This window comes from Thunnus thynnus, chromosome 16 (assembly GCF_963924715.1).
Source record: "Thunnus thynnus chromosome 16, fThuThy2.1, whole genome shotgun sequence".
NCBI lineage: Eukaryota > Metazoa > Chordata > Actinopteri > Scombriformes > Scombridae > Thunnus > Thunnus thynnus.
Genome location: NC_089532.1, coordinates 2,805,276 through 2,825,223, shown reverse-complemented (window position 1 = coordinate 2,825,223; position 19,948 = coordinate 2,805,276). Strand labels below are relative to the sequence as shown.

General features: G+C 39.9%; 2 protein-coding genes and 1 pseudogene across 4 annotated transcripts; 2 read left to right on the top strand and 1 right to left on the bottom strand.

Annotated features, from left to right (window-relative positions):
- Window positions 1–898: 898 nt before the first annotated feature.
- Window positions 899–6,424, bottom strand: dtd2 (D-aminoacyl-tRNA deacylase 2). 3 transcript variants are annotated; one of them, XM_067614119.1, is made up of 4 exons: window positions 6,360–6,424; window positions 6,084–6,276; window positions 1,694–1,763; window positions 899–1,573 (listed from the first exon to the last, which is right to left on the bottom strand). In XM_067614119.1, the coding sequence occupies exons 2-4, from the start codon at window positions 6,183–6,185 to the stop codon at window positions 1,242–1,244; spliced, it is 504 nt and encodes a 167-aa protein (XP_067470220.1). In that variant the 5' UTR covers window positions 6,186–6,276; window positions 6,360–6,424; the 3' UTR covers window positions 899–1,241. The 3 variants fall into 3 exon arrangements, with proteins under 3 accessions (XP_067470220.1, XP_067470222.1, XP_067470219.1); XM_067614121.1 differs by having other exon boundaries at window positions 6,351–6,389; XM_067614118.1 differs by lacking the exon at window positions 6,360–6,424 and having other exon boundaries at window positions 6,084–6,343.
- Window positions 2,304–5,080, top strand: LOC137199670 (tripartite motif-containing protein 16-like; annotated as a pseudogene).
- Window positions 6,425–7,026: 602 nt separating the features above from the next.
- On the top strand, window positions 7,027–13,141 carry nubpl (nucleotide binding protein-like). The gene is made up of 11 exons (XM_067614607.1): window positions 7,027–7,207; window positions 8,675–8,819; window positions 9,194–9,228; window positions 9,985–10,075; window positions 10,244–10,283; window positions 10,412–10,502; window positions 10,604–10,697; window positions 11,630–11,715; window positions 11,996–12,116; window positions 12,515–12,597; window positions 12,779–13,141. The coding sequence occupies exons 1-11, from the start codon at window positions 7,079–7,081 to the stop codon at window positions 12,839–12,841; spliced, it is 978 nt and encodes a 325-aa protein (XP_067470708.1). The 5' UTR covers window positions 7,027–7,078; the 3' UTR covers window positions 12,842–13,141.
- Window positions 13,142–19,948: the final 6,807 nt, after the last annotated feature.

The following is a 19,948-nucleotide window of genomic DNA, read 5'->3' as shown; positions in this document are numbered from 1 at the left end:
TGAGGGATCTCTTGGAGACTCTCTTTAGTCTTTGAATTTTTACTAAGTTTTTGTATTTTACTTTTTGCATTCTTAGATTGCTTGCTTTGTAAAACCAAATAAATCTGGTTTGTATATTTTTATACACTCCAACCAAAGTTCCTGACTTGTGCTGATCTCTGAGGTCCTCTGGTGTTCCTTTAAGGTGAGAAAAGACGCCTCCTTTGGGACAGGCTGATATTAGTTTTGAAATGATTTAGATTATAAATTATATTGAATTTTGCAGAGGTAATAGTTAATGCTGTTTATTGAGTGACAGAGTGGTAATGGTTCAGATTTAGTGACTGGGGTTATTACACTGTTGTACATGTACAGAGGTATGATTTCAGTGCAGAACTAGGTTGAGTGACTTATAATTAGGGGTTTAATTGGCTAAACTGTTAGGGCCAGGGCTCTGAAGCTGCCCTATAAAACCGGGCGACACACAGAGTGGGCCTCCTCCAGAGATGTCCTTATAGAAGGCCATCTTGGAGGACTTTCAACCTCCAACAGCTATTTGCACCAATACACTTCGTTGTGACCCAGCTGTCAGGACATACTTGACTAGGTAGTGGTTCAATGACAGCTGGTGATTATAGAGGCCAGGCTGAATTTGGTTCCCTAAGCAAGGCTAGGACGGTCGTGCGTCTGTAGATTTTGGGAACTACGTTCGATACCCAGGTCAGAGGTAGAGGACAGCCATCTGTCGGTGACTTATCTACACCGGCAGGGGGTATCGGTTATCTGTAGGCAGATACCATTTCAGATGTTACACAAATAAAGTTGACTTGACTTGATATTAAAGCGTTGTCTTGGTAACCCAAAACTCAAATCTTGAATCTCAACAAGCAGATTTATATCATAAAGAAACAGTGATATATTTCAAACTTACAAAATACAGTTTTTAATTACAAATGGATCCAACAGATATATAATCTCCAGAGACTGATGGTAGATATTTAGACATTATTAAAGATTCTGTCACACACACACAGTTGTTTTCACTTATTCTAATTACATTTTATCATAGTAGGAAAAATGCAGGTGTTACTAATAACATTAACGATGGCTTTGTTCTATTCAAGTATTCCAGTCATGACATTTTATATCATTTTGATATTGTTTTTTTTTATTATTTACACCTGTGCTTTTCCTAATGTGACATGTCAAACTGTCTTCCAGGAAGAAGGCTGATGTGTGACACAAATTCAAAGCTTCACTTCTCAGAACTCCATCAGATGTGTGTAAGGTCCGTTGGTGTCGAGCTTCAGCACTTGTCTGTTTCCATACGTCCCGTGTTTCACCGTCACCTCGGCTCCGGTCCCGGCTGAAGCGGCGGCTGCCGTCATCTCCTTCTCGCACAGAGAGACGAAGGCGCTGTAGAGCCGCAGTCCGTCCTCTTTGCCGATGTTGTTGTGGTACTGCATGGCCTTGCCTTTGGCCTTCCCGCCCAGCGTGGCCTGAGGGACGATCAGCAGGCTGCCGGGAAGCTCCAACACAGAAACCATCTTCCCCGAGTCGGACTCACACAGCCGCAGGTTCAACAGTGTGGACACTGAACGGTAGAGACACACAGAGGAAGGATGCTTTACCTTTACATCTCATACTGAGTGGGTTTACAATGAGAGCAAAGAAGGACAACATCTGTATCAAAAGGTTAAAAAAGGTCACTGACCCATCTTGGGCAGTATGTCGTCTGTCGCTCCTTTAAAGAAGCAGACGTAGATCACCATTCCTCTGTCGATCTGAGAGCAGAAACACAACAACATCAGCAAAAGCAACAGGATCTCTTTCAATTCTTGGTCCAGTTCTGTTACATCTACACACTTTCAGACATGTGGCTCATTGATGTGTTTCTAATAGTTTCTGGACAACAACGGAGGAATCAGATATATCAGGCTTTAGATACACACACAATACTTGTTAGTAGATCAATTCATTGCTGGTTTGAGTCTTTCATGATGATATACTGATAGAGGGAAAAATATATCTTTTAAATTAAAAAATGAAATTAAAGCCTTTATTGGTGATTATTAATAAAGTCTTTCTTGGTGGTTTGGATTATGATCCTCACTGACTGGAGGTTTGACTTTAGTTTTCACTGCGTTCTGGTTTATTTTGCAGTAATTTTAGTTTGTGTTAACAGCTACTGAAGTTCAAGTTGAACACGGTGTGTTTGAAGCAGCTTTTATTTCACGTTGATGCTTTAATGTGAATCATTTTCTTCACAATGATCAATAAAGATTTAATACTGTACTGATAGGATGAAAATAAAACGCTGGAGTGTGATGTCTGTTGATTAATCAAATGTAAAAGACAAAAGTACATCCACTCTCTAGATTCATCAATTCATACTAATCAACAAATGAGGCATCACCAAACCCTGACATGTCAACAAGTATTTTACAGCTAAATGCAAAAATGTTTTCAGATGGTGAGCAGGTTTTAACTGAGACTTCACTGTAAATGAGGAAACACAGTTTTAATTCACAGTGCTGCTCCTCGTCCTGATAACTCCTCCCTGTTCTGTCAAACACAACAAGCTCCACTCTGTGCTCATATTTCCTTGTTCCCTCCCCTTCAGATCTACAGTTTATAGATGGGTGTAAACAACATGTGATGCAGTACAAGAGCTGTAAAACCTGCTCAACTTCTCAGTAAGTGAAACTCAGACAGTCGTTGCCACTGAGAGCTGAAATGGCGCAGAAAGGAGATCAGCTGGACCGAGAAACAATCAGCTGTTCGATCTGTCTGGATCTACTGAAGGATCCGGTGACTATTCCCTGTGGACACAGCTACTGCATGAGCTGTATTAATGGCTTCTGGGATGGAGAGGATCAGAGGAAGATCTACAGCTGCCCTCAGTGCAGACAGACCTTCACACCGAGGCCTGTCCTGGTGAAAAGCACCATGTTAGCAGCTTTAGTGGAGCAGCTGAAGAAGACTGGACTCCAAGCTGCTCCTGCTGATCACTGCTATGCTGGACCTGAAGATGTGGCCTGTGATGTCTGCACTGGGAGGAAGCTGAAAGCCCTCAAGTCCTGTCTGGTGTGTCTCGTCTCTTACTGTGAGAAACACCTTCAGCCTCACTTTGAATCAAGTAAATTTAAAAAACACAAGCTAGTCGACCCCTCGGAGAAGCTCCAGGAGAACATCTGCTCTCGTCATGATGAGGTGATGAAGATGTTCTGCCGTACTGATCAGCAGAGTATCTGTTATCTCTGCTCTGTGGATGAACATAAAGGCCACGACACAGTCTCAGCTGCAGCAGAAAGGACTGAGAGGCAGAGAGAGCTCGAGGTGAGTCGACAACAAATCCAGCAGAGAATCCAGGACAGAGAGAAAGATGTGAAGCTGCTTCAACAGGAGGTGAAGGCCGTCAGTCGCTCTGCTGATAAAGCAGTGGAGGACAGTGAGAAGATCTTCACTGAGCTGATCCGTCTCATCCAGAAAAGAAGCTCTGATGTGAAGCAGCAGATCAGATCCCAGCAGGAAACTGAAGTGAGTCGAGTCAAAGAGCTTCAGGAGAAGCTGGAGCAGGAGATCACTGAGCTGAAGAGGAAAGACGCTGAACTGAAGCAGCTCTCACACACAGAGGATCACAACCAGTTTCTACACAACTACCCCTCACTGTCACAACTCAGTACATCTACAGACTCATCCAGCATCAATATCCGTCCTCTGAGATACTTTGAGGATGTGACAGCAGCTGTGTCAGAGCTCAGAGATCAACTACAGGACATCCTGAGGGAGAAATGGACAAACATCTCACTGACAGTGACTGAAGTGGACGTTTTACTGTCAGAAGCAGAACCCAAGACCAGAGCTGGATTCTTAAAATATTCACGTGAAATCACACTGGATCCAAACACAGCAAACACACAGCTGTTATTATCTGATGGGAACAGAAAAGCAGAGCTAAGAGTCTTATTCTCGTCACCCAGACAGATTCACTGTATGTGGTGAGGTCATGAGTAGAGAGAGTCTGACTGGACGTTGTTACTGGGAGGTGGAGAGGAGAGGGGGAGTAGTTGGTGTAGCAGTCGCATACAAGAATATCAGCAGAACAGGAGGCTCAGATGAATGTGTATTTGGGCTCAATGACAAATCTTGGATGTTAGATTGTGACACTAACAGTTCTACATTTTGGTTCAACGGTATCTCAACTCCCGTCTCAGGTCCAGGTTCCTCCAGAGTAGGAGTGTACCTGGATCACAGAGCAGGTATTCTGTCCTTCTACAGAGTCTCTGAAACCATGACTCTCCTCCACAGAGTCCAGACCACATTCACTCAGCCTCTCTATGCTGGACTTCGGCCTTATAATTATGGAGACACAGCTGAGTTGTGTAAACTGAAATAGACAGAAGTCATTTCAGACTTCATGTGTCAGATTCTGTTGTAATTCTTCATGTTTTTGTCTCCATTGTTTCTGAGAGCTCGTTGCTGTGGTGTTTCTGAGCTGCACAGAGATCAGCTGTCAATCAAACTGGGATTATCAACACTTTTTTTCTTTTCATTTGTTGTTCTGTTGATGTTTTGAGTTTCTTTAAATGTCACTTTTTGCTGTGTGTTTTTATCCATGGAGACTATATCTGCTCATGATGTAAAGTTTAAATTCAGACTTGATTAAAACTTCTTGTGACTCATATTTGAACAACAGAGAAATCACAGCCTGCAGCATCAAATCTCACATTCACAAGTTCTGTTTACAACCTGAAAGCTGATGTGAATAATATTTGCAGACTGGAAACTCTTCTCTCCCATCTTTCCCATGTGACCTGAATGCAGCGTCAGTGTTACAGGATGTGACTTCTGTCAACAAACTGACACAGTGTGATATTACATATATTAAACTGATATTGTTTGAAGCTGCCAAAGGCTCAGTGGAGTTTTTACATGTCTTCCTGCAGTGAACATCACAGCAGGTCAACAACTGAAATGTGAAAACTGATGCACGACACAAGAGGGCGCCTTCATCCTGCTAACCAGGGATGTAGTGGAGGTTAAAGCTCCTCCACTCGGTCTGTCTGCAGTTTTAGTCAACAACATGTTTTTAGACCGATTAAAAAACACCATGATAATAAGAATACATCCTGTCATTCATCATGGTAAATGGTGTCAAAGTGCTTTAAGTCATTAGTTAGTTAGTTAGTTAGTTAGTTAGTTAGTTAGTTAGTCAGATTGTGGAAATGTCTTTGGCTTCACCACATAGTGTTAAAACCAACACAGGACAGCTGATGAGGACAAACAGCATCTACAAACAACATGATTTAAAAATAAATAAATAATCTAATAATTTGTTCGGCTTTTGACGTCTTACAAAAAGCAGTGTGTAGTCGGGATCACATTTCACATGTCTATGAGTTGTTAACAGCTCCACCAAATAGTGATTTTTCCCTCTAAACTTCTCACATGCTTTCATTTCAATAAATGTTCAAATGATCCAATATTTCAGCAAAAATCAAAGATTAGAGAAAAAGTCCAAAAACTGAAAACAGATTTGTGTATCAGAACTTTGTTTTTTCTTCTTTCCTCTCCCATTAATCATCTCACCACCCCTCAGATTTATCTGCTGACCCTTTGGAGGGGCCCGACCCCTAGGTTGGGAACCACTGGACTAAACTAGCTAACTGTATATAAAGTAGTGTAAACTAGCTCCACCTCCAGCAGCTACAACAGTAACATGCTGCTCTAACACTGATGCTTCACTATTAATAATCTAATGATGTCATATATAATAATATATCAGTCAGAGGGACCAAACCACTACTTTTACTGCAATACTTTAACTACATCAAGCTCATAATACTTATGTACTTTTACTGCAATACTTTAACTACATCAAGCTCATAATACTTATGCACTTTTACTGCAATACTTTAACTACATCAAGCTCATAATACTTATGTACTTTTACTGCAATACTTTAACTGATCAGTTCTTGTATATTCTTGTATTTAAAGTACATAAAATTCACATAATAATCAGAAACCACATCATCATTATCAACATTATTCAGATACCACAGAGTGTAATGAGACATAGGGAGCTGAGCCTCCTCTCACCTGGACGTACTGCGCCTCTGACAGCTGCTCTGCGGGTTTCACCTGCAGTCTGGCCTGCAGACACTGCTGCAGCACCGTACGAGCCACCGGAGCGTCTGTCATCTCTGTCCGCAGCAACGTTTCCTGTTTCACACACGCTGTGCAGAAGAAGCCTGCTCAATAGCCACAATGTGCAGTGTTTTCAATCAGACGCCTATAACAATAACGAGGTGGACGTTAAGAAAATGTTGAGTGAATGAATGGCAAAAGAGAAACAGTAACACTCACACAATTCACTTCCGTCTTGCATCAACTACAGATGTTCAGTTCTGCTCGGGGCTGCGCGTCTTTTTCGCAGCCGCATTTCTCTCCTTTATTTCTGTTTTTACTCATTTATTTGTTATTTGGATGGACTTTGTTTTGAGAATATAACGCTATTAAGGAGCGGAAGGGGTTTTATTCATCACACACATGCGCCCCTTTTTAAATACATTTTTATTAGCATTTCATAAGTAAATCACATTTTTGGGTATTCAAATCATACTTAAAAACTAATAACATAAGAATATGTGTCTCCCCTAAGTCAGGTCCTATAGTTTCTACACGCACACATACACACATCCCAGCCCAACCTCCAATTCACCAAAACCAAAGCACAACACAAGTACATTACATTACAATATTTAAATACAAAGAAGAAGAAAAAAAAAACACTCAACCTCGACATTCAAATGAAAAAGAAAAAGAAAGAAAACAAAGACCTTAACCTGAAATCCACATCCTAACTGGAAGCAGTCCTTGTTACTCCAAAAAACACAAAATAAATATAGAGATAAAATAAAAATGTGTCTGTATCTATATATATAAACATAAACACATTTTTATTTCTTTATCTATCTATCTATCTATCTATCTATCTATCTATCTATCTATCTATCTATCATCAAAACAAATATGCGTCCATTGCGCAGTGTTGAGGCGCATCAAGGCAGCGAGCTGAGACAAACCAGCTAAACATGGCTCAGTTCTCATACAGCAAACTGTCTCATTTCCTGAGAATATCCGTTAATAAATGTTCAGTTTTACGAACAGGGACAATAATAAAACACGGACCTGCCTGCTGTGTTCAGTTCGTACGTTGCCAGGTGAGATTAATGTCTGTTTCTCTGAATGCAACACAGCTCAATGGCAGTTTAAGCTAGCTAGCAGCTTCATGCTAACGTCAAGCTAGCTACGAAGGAAGAGCAAAACCGGAAATTATATTTGTATTTAAAATAAAAACGGTAATATATATAAACAAAAATATAGATCCAACACATCGTTTAATGAGTAGATATTATTTGTACTTGACAACATGTTGTTCTTGTCTCATGTTATGTAATATGTGTGTATTTTCGCTTTGATACGTTCATGTCTTTGAATACCAAACTCTTCTTTTAACCGTACAACCGGAAGTGGTTGTTGTATTCGTCCTAACTTGACTGGTATAAATAAAAGTCATATGTTATATTTAAACACAGATAGTGCAGCTCAAAGACTGTTACCAACCAGTAACTTGTTGTATAAATCTTACTAATAAGGTTTCGTTGAGCTGTTATTGTTATTTTTATTATTTTTTAATACCAAAACAGTGTAACAACAGCAATAATAATAGTAGTGCTACAGTAGAAGCAGTACTCAGTCTCTGAAAACTCCACTTTTTACCTGGCAAGCTTTATAAAAGGTTTATAAATTATAATAAATCACTTCATTTTGAGCCATTTTCTAAAAAATATTGTCCCAGCTTCTTAAATGTGAATATTTTCTGGTTTCTTTAGTCCTCTATGACAGTAAACTGAATATCTTTGGGTTATTTTAAGTTGCATCTTGGGCTTTGGGAAAGTATTCAACATTTTCTGACATTTTATACCAACAACTAATCAATGGACAGATTAATTGATAATGAAAACAATCGTTAGTTGCAGCCCTAATTTATAATAAGTTGGTAAATGGATTTTGTTCCAGATCTTCTGCAGACAAAACAAGAGTCAACACCAGTCTTACCAGAGACTTTGTTCTTATCAGTAGCCTTTAACTGATCTATAAATTATCAGTACATTTTTTGTTCATTATTAATAAAGCCAGGAGTTATAAACTCTTAATAAATGCTTAAGAGCCCAATCATCTCTGTGATTGGACTGAAAAATCTACAGTTTCTTACCAAACTTCTTGTTAAATTCTGTAAAGTTACATTTTTCTTTCTGACCAACAAACACACAGTGCTACTATTATATATCTGTGATGTTTTCTTAAATGTTTGGGACTACTGGTAAATACAGCATGAACATGATCCATCAAGCTCAATTTGTTTTGGTAAAAATCATTGTCATCTTTCATGGGAATATTTTTAAAGTATTTGGTCACTTTTTTTTCTACCAAACAACATTTTTACATGTGAAAAAGTCTTAAATTAGTTTTTTCTGGAACCTGCAGGAAGCCTCATGTTCACAGTAGATAATAAAGGAACAATAGTCTAACTGATGATAACAGTATCCAGGTTTTCCAGGAATAGAAACCAGCAACCTCCTTGACCTTTGTGTTATTTACATGTTGTTGTTGTTGTTGTGTCGCAGAGGTCGGGGGACACTAAGGCGTTACAGGAGAGACAGAAGCAGCAGATGGCCAGAGGTCTTCCCAAACAGAAGCCGATCACAGGTGTCAAACAGGTCATTGTTGTGGCTTCGGGGAAAGGTGGCGTTGGCAAATCCACCACGGCAGGTATGAACTTCCTCTTGTAAACGAATTAATGTCTTGGAGTTAATTCCTTTCCAGTCCTTTGATATATTTCTGCAAATTGTCTGTTTTGTCCACACTGTTGTGTGATTTAGTTTTGCCTCTTTTTTCTGTGGTAAATGTGTTTTAAGAAGTGTTTGATTGATCTTGAAATGCTGGTCGGCACTGATGCTCAGTGTGTTTCCAGGCAACAGTCTACTGGAAACAAAACAGATAAACTGGCTTTTGTAATAATGAATGAAAATGAAATTAAGTTTAATCTGCCAGAGCAAATGTAGTGAGGAGCTAATGTACATCTCAACCAGATAGTTGTCTTTAGTTGAAGGTGTTTAATGTGGGTTTTTTTTCTGTCTCTGCAGTGAATTTGGCTCTCGGACTGATGGCCAATGATCCAGTAAGGAATCTTCTTTCGCTCATGTCACATTTCTCCTTTTTGTTAGTTTAGTTTAGCTCAAAGCACCGCTGTAACTACGCACAGCTTCACAGTGTGTAAAGAGACTCTTCCTGTAGTTTTGTTTTTCCTCTGTAACGTCATCTGAAAGGATCATTTCTCAGTCAGATGTGGACTTTCATCAAAGCTTTGTTTTGTTTCCTACACTGCACCACATCTGTGAAGTTTAAATTGAAATATTCTGTTATTTTTGGTCTTATTATGCACATTACACACCATTACCTTTACACTACCTGCGCTGCCACTACTACCATAAGTTTTATTGCTCTATAACTCACATTATACGTTTAATATGCACATAATAAAAACTATTTGTATGTATAAATGTGACTGTATATTCCTTGTAGAAAAAAATGTAGTTTTTCCTTTTTCAATGTGTTCTTTAATGCTACTTTTATGTAAGTTGTTCTATATTATTGCCAGTTTTGCTGTTTTATTCTATTGTAATTTAAAATATTTGTAAATAAATTGTCTGTGTGTGTGAGGGGGCTACAACAGAATTTCATTGTGCAATCCTGTGTTGGATAATTACGAATAAAATGAACCTTAAACCTTGAAATACAGATGTAAAAATTCTTGCAAAATAAAGTCTAGTCTGATGTTTTTTTTTACATCAACTGCAGGTCTAATATCCTCTTCTTCTTCTTCTTCTTCTTCTTCGTCTTCTTCTTCTTCTTCTTCTGTTTCTTTCTCTCTCAGTCCAAGTCAGTCGGTCTGCTTGACGCCGACGTTTACGGTCCTTCAATTCCCAAACTGATGAACCTGAAGGGAAACCCGGAGCTCACTGACAGTACGGCACATTTTTAATCCTCCTCGCCCAAATTTCTAATTCTCATATATCCGTGTTTCAGTGGTTAATGTAGTGATCCTCCGAGAGAAGCTGTTATTAGCTGCTGATAGGTCTGATAAAACTTCTGTAACCGTGAAACTGCCCTGAACATTTTTCTCTTTCTTCCAGACAATCTGATGATCCCGCTCACCAACTACGGGATTCCCTGGTGAGTCCATCTATCCAGAACATTAGATCCTGTCTGTCTTATTCACCCATGAATTTTTTGCTAATAATTCATATGCTGTGACCTCTGACCCTTCTTTTTTTTTTTTTTTTTTTAAACTTCTCTCTCAGCATGTCGATGGGTTTCCTGGTGGAGGATGTGGCTCCCATCGTGTGGAGGGGGCTGATGGTGATGTCAGCGATAGAGAGACTGCTCAGACAGGTAAGAAGTTCTCTAACTGCTAATTGTACATTTCTGGCGGAATGGTGGACAATAAAGTTAGATTGAAGTGTGTGTGTGTGTGTGTGTGTGTGTGTGTGTAGGTGGACTGGGGATCGTTGGACTATCTGGTTGTCGACATGCCTCCTGGGACAGGAGACGTCCAGCTGTCAATCACCCAGAACATCCCAGTAGCAGGTAAATCACACACAAACAAACACACCGACACAGTGCTGCAGTATACTTGTTAGGGAACTCGTTAATATAACACAGGACATTTCTAATCCTTACATACCTCAACCTTAAACCTATTTCTAACCTTAAAGGACAGTTCCAGTATAAATCTTCACTCTCCACCTCTGTGGTAGAGATTGAAGAAATGAAACTCTGGCCAGTTGATGCAGCGAGCTACAACATCTAATTCAGGGAACTAATTTCTGTTTTCTATCATTTGGACTCAAACTCAAGCTCCGATATGCTTTGTTTTGCTAGAACTGCATCTCCTGAATCTCTGCAACGGCGGTGCAAAGTTAGCAAGAGTCAGAATGGACACAACTGTGAATATAGAGCTGTAACAAGTCGATTAATTGATTGACAGAAACTTAATCGCCATCTATTTTGACAATCGATTAATGGAGGGAGTCATTTTTTAAGAAAAAGATGTCAAAATTCTCTGATTCCAGCTTCTCAAATGTGAATACTTTCTGATTTATTTAGTCGTCTGTGACAGTAAACTGAATGTCTTTGTGTTGTGAACTGTTTATTGGGACAAAACAAGACATTTGAGGTCATCAGTCTTCACTCTTTCTCTCTTAACTCTCTTTAAAAGAGTCTAAAAAAATGTCCTTACTGACCAAAAAATGTCCCCAAATTGGTACAATACAATTAAAACAGACAGACAGGTTAGTGATGTTAAATTTGGACTCACTCGGTTTCAGAAGTCTCTAATTCTTAAATCGCTTCAATTTACCATTACAGATGAACATGTGAGGCTCTTTGTTGCAGGGATGTTCAACTGTACTGGCTTTAATCTGTTTTTCAGGTCACATTCTGTTCTAACTTCAGAGGTAGTTAAAACTGCTCCGTCTCTGTAAAGTCCTTTCACGTGTCCGTGTGTTGTTGTCGTGCAGGTGCGGTAATCGTGTCGACGCCGCAGGACATCGCTCTGCTGGACGCTCGCAGAGGAGCGGAGATGTTCAAGAAAGTTCACGTGCCGGTAATTTCTGTGTTTGTGTGAGTGTATAACATAAGTAGAGTTCCTGTGAGTGAAATAAGCTACAGTAGTAGATTAGAAGATGACTTTGACTCGCTGATTTACGAGCTAACACAGACGATCAAGTTTAGTCTATGTCAGAAATAGACAAAATATTGCATCAAGTAGTTTTTAATTTAAAATGCAATGACAAGTAATTGTACTGTAGGTCAGATTAATTTATCTTCAGACAGCAGGATGAAGTTGCAGGAAGGTGAAAATGTTGTGTTATTTTATTCTGAAGGTGCTCGGTCTGGTGCAGAACATGAGTGTCTTCCAGTGTCCCAACTGTAACCATCAGACTCACATCTTCGGCTCTGACGGGGCCCGAAACCTTGCAGACACTCTGGGAGTCAAGTTATTAGGTGAAAGATTACAGCTGCTTATTTAAAGGAGACATATTCTGCACATTTATATGCATGACTGACACTTATAAACTCCTTATTTATCTTATACTGGCCCTTTAATAGCTTTTAATAGCCGGTATGAACAGGAGGAAAACCTCTTTCACTGTTCATATGGACACCTGACTGTTGTTTTAAGACTTGAAAAATTGTGAACCCGTCCTTTAAAGCTCCTCTAGTCAATATTTCAATATTAATAATGGATCAAATGACTACTTGGACAGTATGTGAAAGGTGTTCCTTGTAGCTTTCACCCGATTTTCTGATCTGTTTCTACTTTAAAAAGTTAACAGCATACTTCCTGTTTAACAGAACAGCTGGATTAAGATATTTTGATGGATTACCCCTTTTCTCTCCAGGTGATGTTCCTCTGCATCTAAACATCAGAGAGATGTCAGACAGAGGACGGCCGGTGGTCGTCTCCTCCCCTGACAGCCCCGAGGTCTCTATTCTATTTTATTCCTGATATCTACATTCTTCTTTGTTTTTTGTTTTAATAAAAAGACACATTACTTTCAGCTACATGTAATGATGTACTGAGGTGTTGTTTACTTTGCTGTGTGTGTGTGTGTGTGTGTGTGTGTGTGTGTGTGTGTGTGTGTGTGTGCGTGTGCGCTCTCCAGGCCGAGGCGTACAAGAAGGTGGCGTCCGCTGTGGTCCAGAGACTAGAGGAGGTCAACACATGATTAACGGCTCCAACAGAAAGTCAGGACGTAGACTGGAAACATACATGAAGACGATCCACATGTGACATTACATGTTAAAACAGGCGCTTAGAAAACAAACAAACATACATATAAACACACGAAACACAAACAGAAACGCACAAACTTCTTTGCTGTCGTGACGCACAATAAGTTAAATCTAAAGCACTGCTATCAAAAGTACACACTGAGCATATACTGTGTATTTATACTGCAGTATTACTGAATAAATGTGATTCATTTAGTTATGTGATGATATTTAATAAAAAATAAGTTAAAGTCTGTCTGATTATCTGAATCTTTTTAAAAACTCTGCATAATCAAAAGGATAAGAGTAAGATATGTAAGTGCATAAAGTGAAACTGCATTACAGTGACAGTGAGATGTTATATTGTAAATGTCTTTATTCAGACCTGATGGTAAAACATTTTCAAGAGATCGTTTGAGATGTTTGAATTAGGAAACACAGTCGCAGTTACAGAGAAATCAAATGTACAGTTGTTGCGGTTACTATTATTTGATCCAGATGGACAGAATAGTTTTTAAGAATTCTGGAAATATGTTCAAAACTATCTTAAAATTAAGAGTTTTTCAAAGATTGTCAGGAAAAACAGTTTGTGTCTCTGTGTGTGACTTGAATGTGAGAATAATACATGATAGCAACAGATTAAGTGTTAAGTATTATTGCTCTTCACAGAGTTCTTGCAGTCAGGATAATAATAATAAATAATAAATTGTTGTTTTCCAGGTCTGGAAAGTCATGAGGAAAAATCATGCAGTGTTAGAACAGATGAAAGATCAACCCCTAATCTAATATCTTAAACATATGTGTATCTATTAAATATGTCAACTGGACCAGCACAGTTAAAACAGCGGAGTGAAGCATGTGTTTGTCTGCAGTTAAATATATTTTTATCTGGATGAAACGATGTTAAACTAGAACTGAGAAAGTAAAATTATGAAAATAACCTGAATGATTCTTTAATGTTGGAGGATTCACAGCACTGTGCAGTTTCATGAGCAAACAGCAGAGAGCGCTGATCACATATTAAATACAAAAAATCATGTTGTATTATTAGTCTGTGCATAAAATATCACAGTTTCTCTTTTTTTCAATCCACTCAGAACTCTGGAGAGATTCACTGTTGGAAAATAACTGAGTACATGTACTGAAGTTAAATTTTAGGTACTGTACTGTACTTGAATATATCCATTTTCTGCTAATTGATATGTTTCAGTATTTCAAATATTGTACTTTTTACTATGCTACATTTATTTGTTTTTGATACAAAGCTTATGACTAGTCTCTGAATCAGGGGTCAGCAATTAGGTTCAATCGTGGGCCAGTTTTTTAAAGTTCTCTGCCCTCTGGCGTTACCAATCATGGAAGCTCCAATGCAACCACGTCTGTCAGGTGACAGACGGATGAGTTGCATGGACCAGCCTGTCCCCCCTTTACAAAAAACCGTGGCACCCCACATGGCATTCTCGCTTTCTTCCCCCGTCGCAGCCGTCAAGGTAGTCATCGAGCGGCGTTGATATCTGTTGTCAAGGGTTGTCGCATCGTAGCAGACCTCATTCTAACCACTTACAGAACAAGCTAGCACGTTGAGGAGAGCTGTGTGTCCGTTACTGCTGCTAGCCGTTAAGTTTTTTAGCTAGCTATGGCAACCACCACATCCTCTAAGGGGAACGTTGGTGGCAGCAAGCTTAGGGACGTCAAGGTTAACCATCTCGGGGAAGGGACCCCCATACCAACTGCATCGCATGTATGGGAGTTGAGCATGCCCAGGCATTGCTCATGGACTCTGAGTCCTATGAGCACTGCTACACCATGCCCTTGAGGATTCTGGAGCGTCACTTACGAGTGTCAGCGGCTTTAAAAGCTGAACCCTGCCTTTCTGACACCGCAATAAAGCTCAAGGATACGCCGGCTTTGTCTAGCACTTGCTGGGGGGATATGGTGGAAGACTCAGCCCCATCTCACAGTGGGGAGGCTCTGAGAGTCGTGGACTGCAGCCCCCTGAGAGCCTGCAGGCTCATTCCAGGGGTATGGCCACTTCATGGACCCTGTTCAGGGGCATGTCTGTGAGTGACCTCTGTGCCACTGCTAGTTGGGCATCCCAACACACATTTATTTGGCTTTACTTCCAGGACATGACGGTACACTCAGGGTTCACGTTAACTGTGTGCTAGCCAATGGGGAGGGCTGGTTCGAGGTGTTTGAGAGAGAGCTTTTGGTTACCAGGGTAACCCCGGTTCTCTGAAAAGACAATGAGGTATCTCACAACTCTGTCCTGTTGCATGTGTAGGGTGGAAGAAATATTCTTGAGAATGCAGTGAGAGGCGCCACAGGCGTTTATAACTAAAAGTTATGTTTCCTGAAGCTGCCCCTCAGCAGACTTCTGGCAGCTCCGGAGGCAACTTAAACAAACTATAATAGGATTTCACTTCTTTTTCCTGTTCTTTACTCAAAATGACAACTCCTCAAATACATCTGTACATGTTGGAGTTGAAATCTGATCCAAAATTTGCAAGTGGACAACCCCGAACAGACAGCCGTTTGTGGAGATGCACAAACAATGTGACGTCAGTTCGATGGGGAAGTAGAGGTAACCTTGCAAACAAGCGCTCAGAGCAGATTGAAGCCCTGATTTCTGACTTGCATGTAGCATTTCTACATAAGTTCAACTCAAGTTTTAGAACTCTGACCATGTTTAACATCCGACGTTAGAACAGGATATAAACAACATGTCCCCTTTAATAGTTTTTGGACAACAACGGAGGTCTACAGCACAGAGGAATAAGATATATCAGGCTTTGGATATACACACAGTACTTTAAGGCCCCAGCGTGCTTCAGATGAAGTACTCGGTGCATTGTGGAGCTGTGTCTGACCCTGTTCACCTCCTCACAGTTCCCCAGATGTGAGGTTTGCAATTTGAAACTCTTGGTTCAGTTGGGTAGTGATCTGGTGACTGTGGAGGCCATAACACATGATTCACATCATTTTTATACCCAACCTGTTCAGTGAGGCCTTGTTCCCTTCATTCAGTATGTTTCTCCACTTAATTACTCATGTTTCTCCTTTAATATGTCCGCCATCTTTAAATCTCATGTTTCGAACAGGAAGGAGTCACACGACCACCTCTGGGGAGGAGTCAGAACTCATCGGGTCACTCCGGGTGTTTTTTTCACACAATCTTCGCCAGAAACTGTTGACCGCAGCTGTGAAATGTCTCACTGTGTAGGCGCAGAGCAACACACACACACACACACACACACACACACACAGAGGAGGGAAGGCTTCTTTGGAAAGGTGACAGGAATGAGCCGACAATAACTCGCCTCAGAAACTCTCAATTTTAGTCTTTTGTGTGTTTTTATGTGTGTGTGTGTGACTCAGACCACACTCTGATTCCTGGCTGGTGGTGTGACGGACTGGAATTTTGCCTTGAGGAGGGACGACCATGGAGACACACACACACACACACACACATACACACACACACACACACATATTCAAATATTTCCCAGATGACTCAAAGTCCACTTGATCTTGAACTTTTGGTTTTATACAACAAACACACCATTTCTCCTAAACTCTGAATAAAACTGAGGCAAGAAATCAGCCACACAGTTACAAACTACTACTTTTCCTCTTCAGATCCCCTCCAGACATGTTTTACGAAATTTAAAAAATATTCTGCTAGTAGTAATAATTTGTGTCTGATATGTTTTTTTCACCAAAAAGTTCAATACCTGGTGAAAAGTTCTTGTTTCTTGTTGAAAAGGAGGCTTCAAGTTTCCACGTCACACTTGTGTAAGTTGCATACTGGACCACGATTGGCTCCAAACTAATTGTGATGTCACAAATCATGCTCATAGGTACACACCTTAATATGAGAACAGATAAACTTTCCTCCTTCAACAGATGGAAACAAACTCTGCACATACATCATTCTGCACAGAGAACAACATCCAACTGAAGGAACAAGAAAAAAAGCACAAGTGGAGGAGGACTTCTGCCCTCTGCCTCTCTATAAAGTGGTTTTCATTGTTACTGTTGGAGTCATTTTTTCTGAATGGGATTGCTGATTACATGCCCACGCACATGTGAGTCACAGGAAATGACAGTAGATATTATACAGTATGCATACTTCACATAATGTGGAAGACAACATTCAATCAGAATTATCACTTTGAACTTTGTCCTCTTCGGTCTTATTTGTGAAAACAGTGTAACAGTGTAAACAGCAGCCACATGCATAAAACTCTTGTAGACTCATGACTTATACTGTGTGTACACACAAAGACAGAAATATGCAGACACATTCTTGTCGTCAGATTTATAAAGGCGTGTGTACACATGGTTCTGTTTCATAAATCTCATTCATTGAGCAACCGGGCGCACGTGTATGAGCCTCATTTCCACTCCCACAATTAGCCACAAATGGATGAAGACGCGCCCTTAACCAACCGTTTTCATATCAAAGCGCCGTCTGCTCCACCAGCTTGTAAACCTCTCAATGAAACAAACAGATTGTGTTGCATCAGTGACAGCAGGACACCTGTCATTACACGCGACCATTAGCACGGCTGTTCATGTCATTAATTCATCACACGGAGCTGTAAACCATCGTCGTAGGTGATATCTCAGAAATGTAATCAATGATTAGCTTGTAGCGCTCATATCTAAACCGACTTTACAAAGTGTGTCACAACTAAGGATAAAATTAAAAGAATATTAACAGCAAAATAAAATGTTGATTCATATGTAAATTAAAGAAATAATAATAATAAAAAAAGGAATTAATCAATGTAACCTTAATAAATATGCTTTTGATTGGCATTTTTGATTGGCATCTATGTAAATGCAAAAAAAAAAAAACTGGTTATCAACCTGAGCAAACAATATTTTACAAAAAGATTCTTTAAATTGCTTTAGAAAAACGTGTCTGCATCATCTAAAGAATGTGTAAGGTTCTTACCATACATTATGTTTTTATACATATAAATAATGGCGTATGCAGGTTTTTTGTACGTACACATCGTTTATGCATGTAGTTTTAAATGGTATTTGTATGGAGCTATTTCCCTATCTTTATTCAAGAGCATAGTATATCAATTTGAGACAATAATTTATTGATTTCACGTTCAAATTTTGTAATTTGTCCCTCAAAACCCCGCTGGCTGGGCGGGAGTGGATGAACCAAGTTAAAGAGTACCCGCCCGTACGGGACGTTCTGAGAAGTAAAGCGAACAAGCTCGCAAGGAGGCAGGGATCATTTCATTGGTCAACACTAAACCTGGCCTTCTATTGGTTGGGGGATTTTAACAGGGTTGTTGCACAAAAAATCCAAGAACAGAAGTTCCATGAGCGCGCAGAAGCAGCCTGAGTGCGAGGAGAAGAGCTGAAGCTGTGCAAGCAACATTATATTTGAGTACAAGCACACAATTTGAGCAGAAACAGAGCAAATCTAAACACAAGCAGAGGCTATTAGAGTGCAAGGGCAGGGTTTTGAGGGACAAATTACAAAATTTTAACGTGAGATCAATAAATTATGCTCTCAAATTAATATACCACGCTCTTGAATAAAGATAGGGAAATAGCTCCATATATTTGTTGCAGAGTTGCAGCTTGCACCATGTTTTCCGTTTGGAGCGAGGACCTTCCAGATAAGAAATGTTGCCTTTCACACTCTGGAAACAAGTCCTGCTGCCTCAGACTCAAGCTAACGCTAGCTTACTGGGAACACCGAGCGCTGCACACTTGGACTAACGTTAGCTTCTTTAGCTAAATTGTGCTAACATCATGTGCTAACACAGCTGTCAATCAACGCCCACACAGCAGACATCAAAGCTACTGTGAGTCTTCAAATCTTATTAACGGAGCAATAATTTCCAAAATTACCACCAGCAAACTCATTAGAGGGCCTGAATTTAGAGATCGAGACCAGAATGACTCCTAGCGGCTGTTGGTGGCACTTCAAGGTGGCTTCAAGCCGTGGTAGTTGCCGCTTGATCCGCATTTGCTGTTATCACCTGATGGCAAGTAGAGCTTGTATTTTCATAATAATAGTTTTATTACTTGGTATTAGAGCTGAAATGATTAGGTGACATGAATTAAGCAGCAACTTTTTTGATGTTTCCTCAATTGTGAGAATTGCTGCTTTTGAATATTTTGGGTTTTTGGACTGTCGGTCGAACAAAACATCACATTGAACATTGAGATCTATCCGACTTACTTTTTCTTTTTTCCATTTTCTGACATTGTATCAACAAAACAATCAATTATAATTAAAAGAAAAAGGAGTTGCAAGCCTCTTTTAGGTAAATAGTTGTTCACATGGTTGATTTTAAAAGGCAAAAAGAACGTAAACATCATCAAATAAACCCCCTCCGCAGTTTGTTCACTGTCAGAATCTCCAGTTCATCTTTTTAAGATATAAACCTGCAACTGAAGATGTCTGGCTGCTCAAGGCTGCTGGACTTTTGAAAAAATACAGATGCAACACACATTGACATACACACACACACACACACGACCTGATAATGTCGACCCATCATTCAGCATATTAATTCTACCTCCCTCTCCCGCTCTCCCTCTGCAGAGAATTGACATCAAACTCATTTAACCTTGCATCAGGAAGTCAATTGTATTTCAGCTCAGGAAGTGAACCAGACAGACAAGAGGAGAAGAGAGGAGAGAGGAGGAGAAGCTACGCTGACAGAGGAACATCCACACAGAAACATCATTTCTTGGATATTTTCATGTAAAATCATGTTCGTGCTGCCCAAGGAAGAGCACAAAACATGAACCACATTGCAATCCAGAGTAGCTGCCAGTACAAACCTTTTTGTGTTTTCTTTGTGCTAAGAAGTGTCTGTGTTTGAGCAATTTTTGAAAACGTCTCCCCTCCCCTCTTTTTTTGTTATTTTGACCTGTTTGGGAAGCTATTTTCCACTGTTTGATGTGAAATCATGTTCCTGCACCTGTACATTTTAATAACTCTTATTTGATTCATGCCTGTGTGGCTTGAATATACGACTAAATTGCAACACCAAAGAAGGAAACGTAATGCAGCC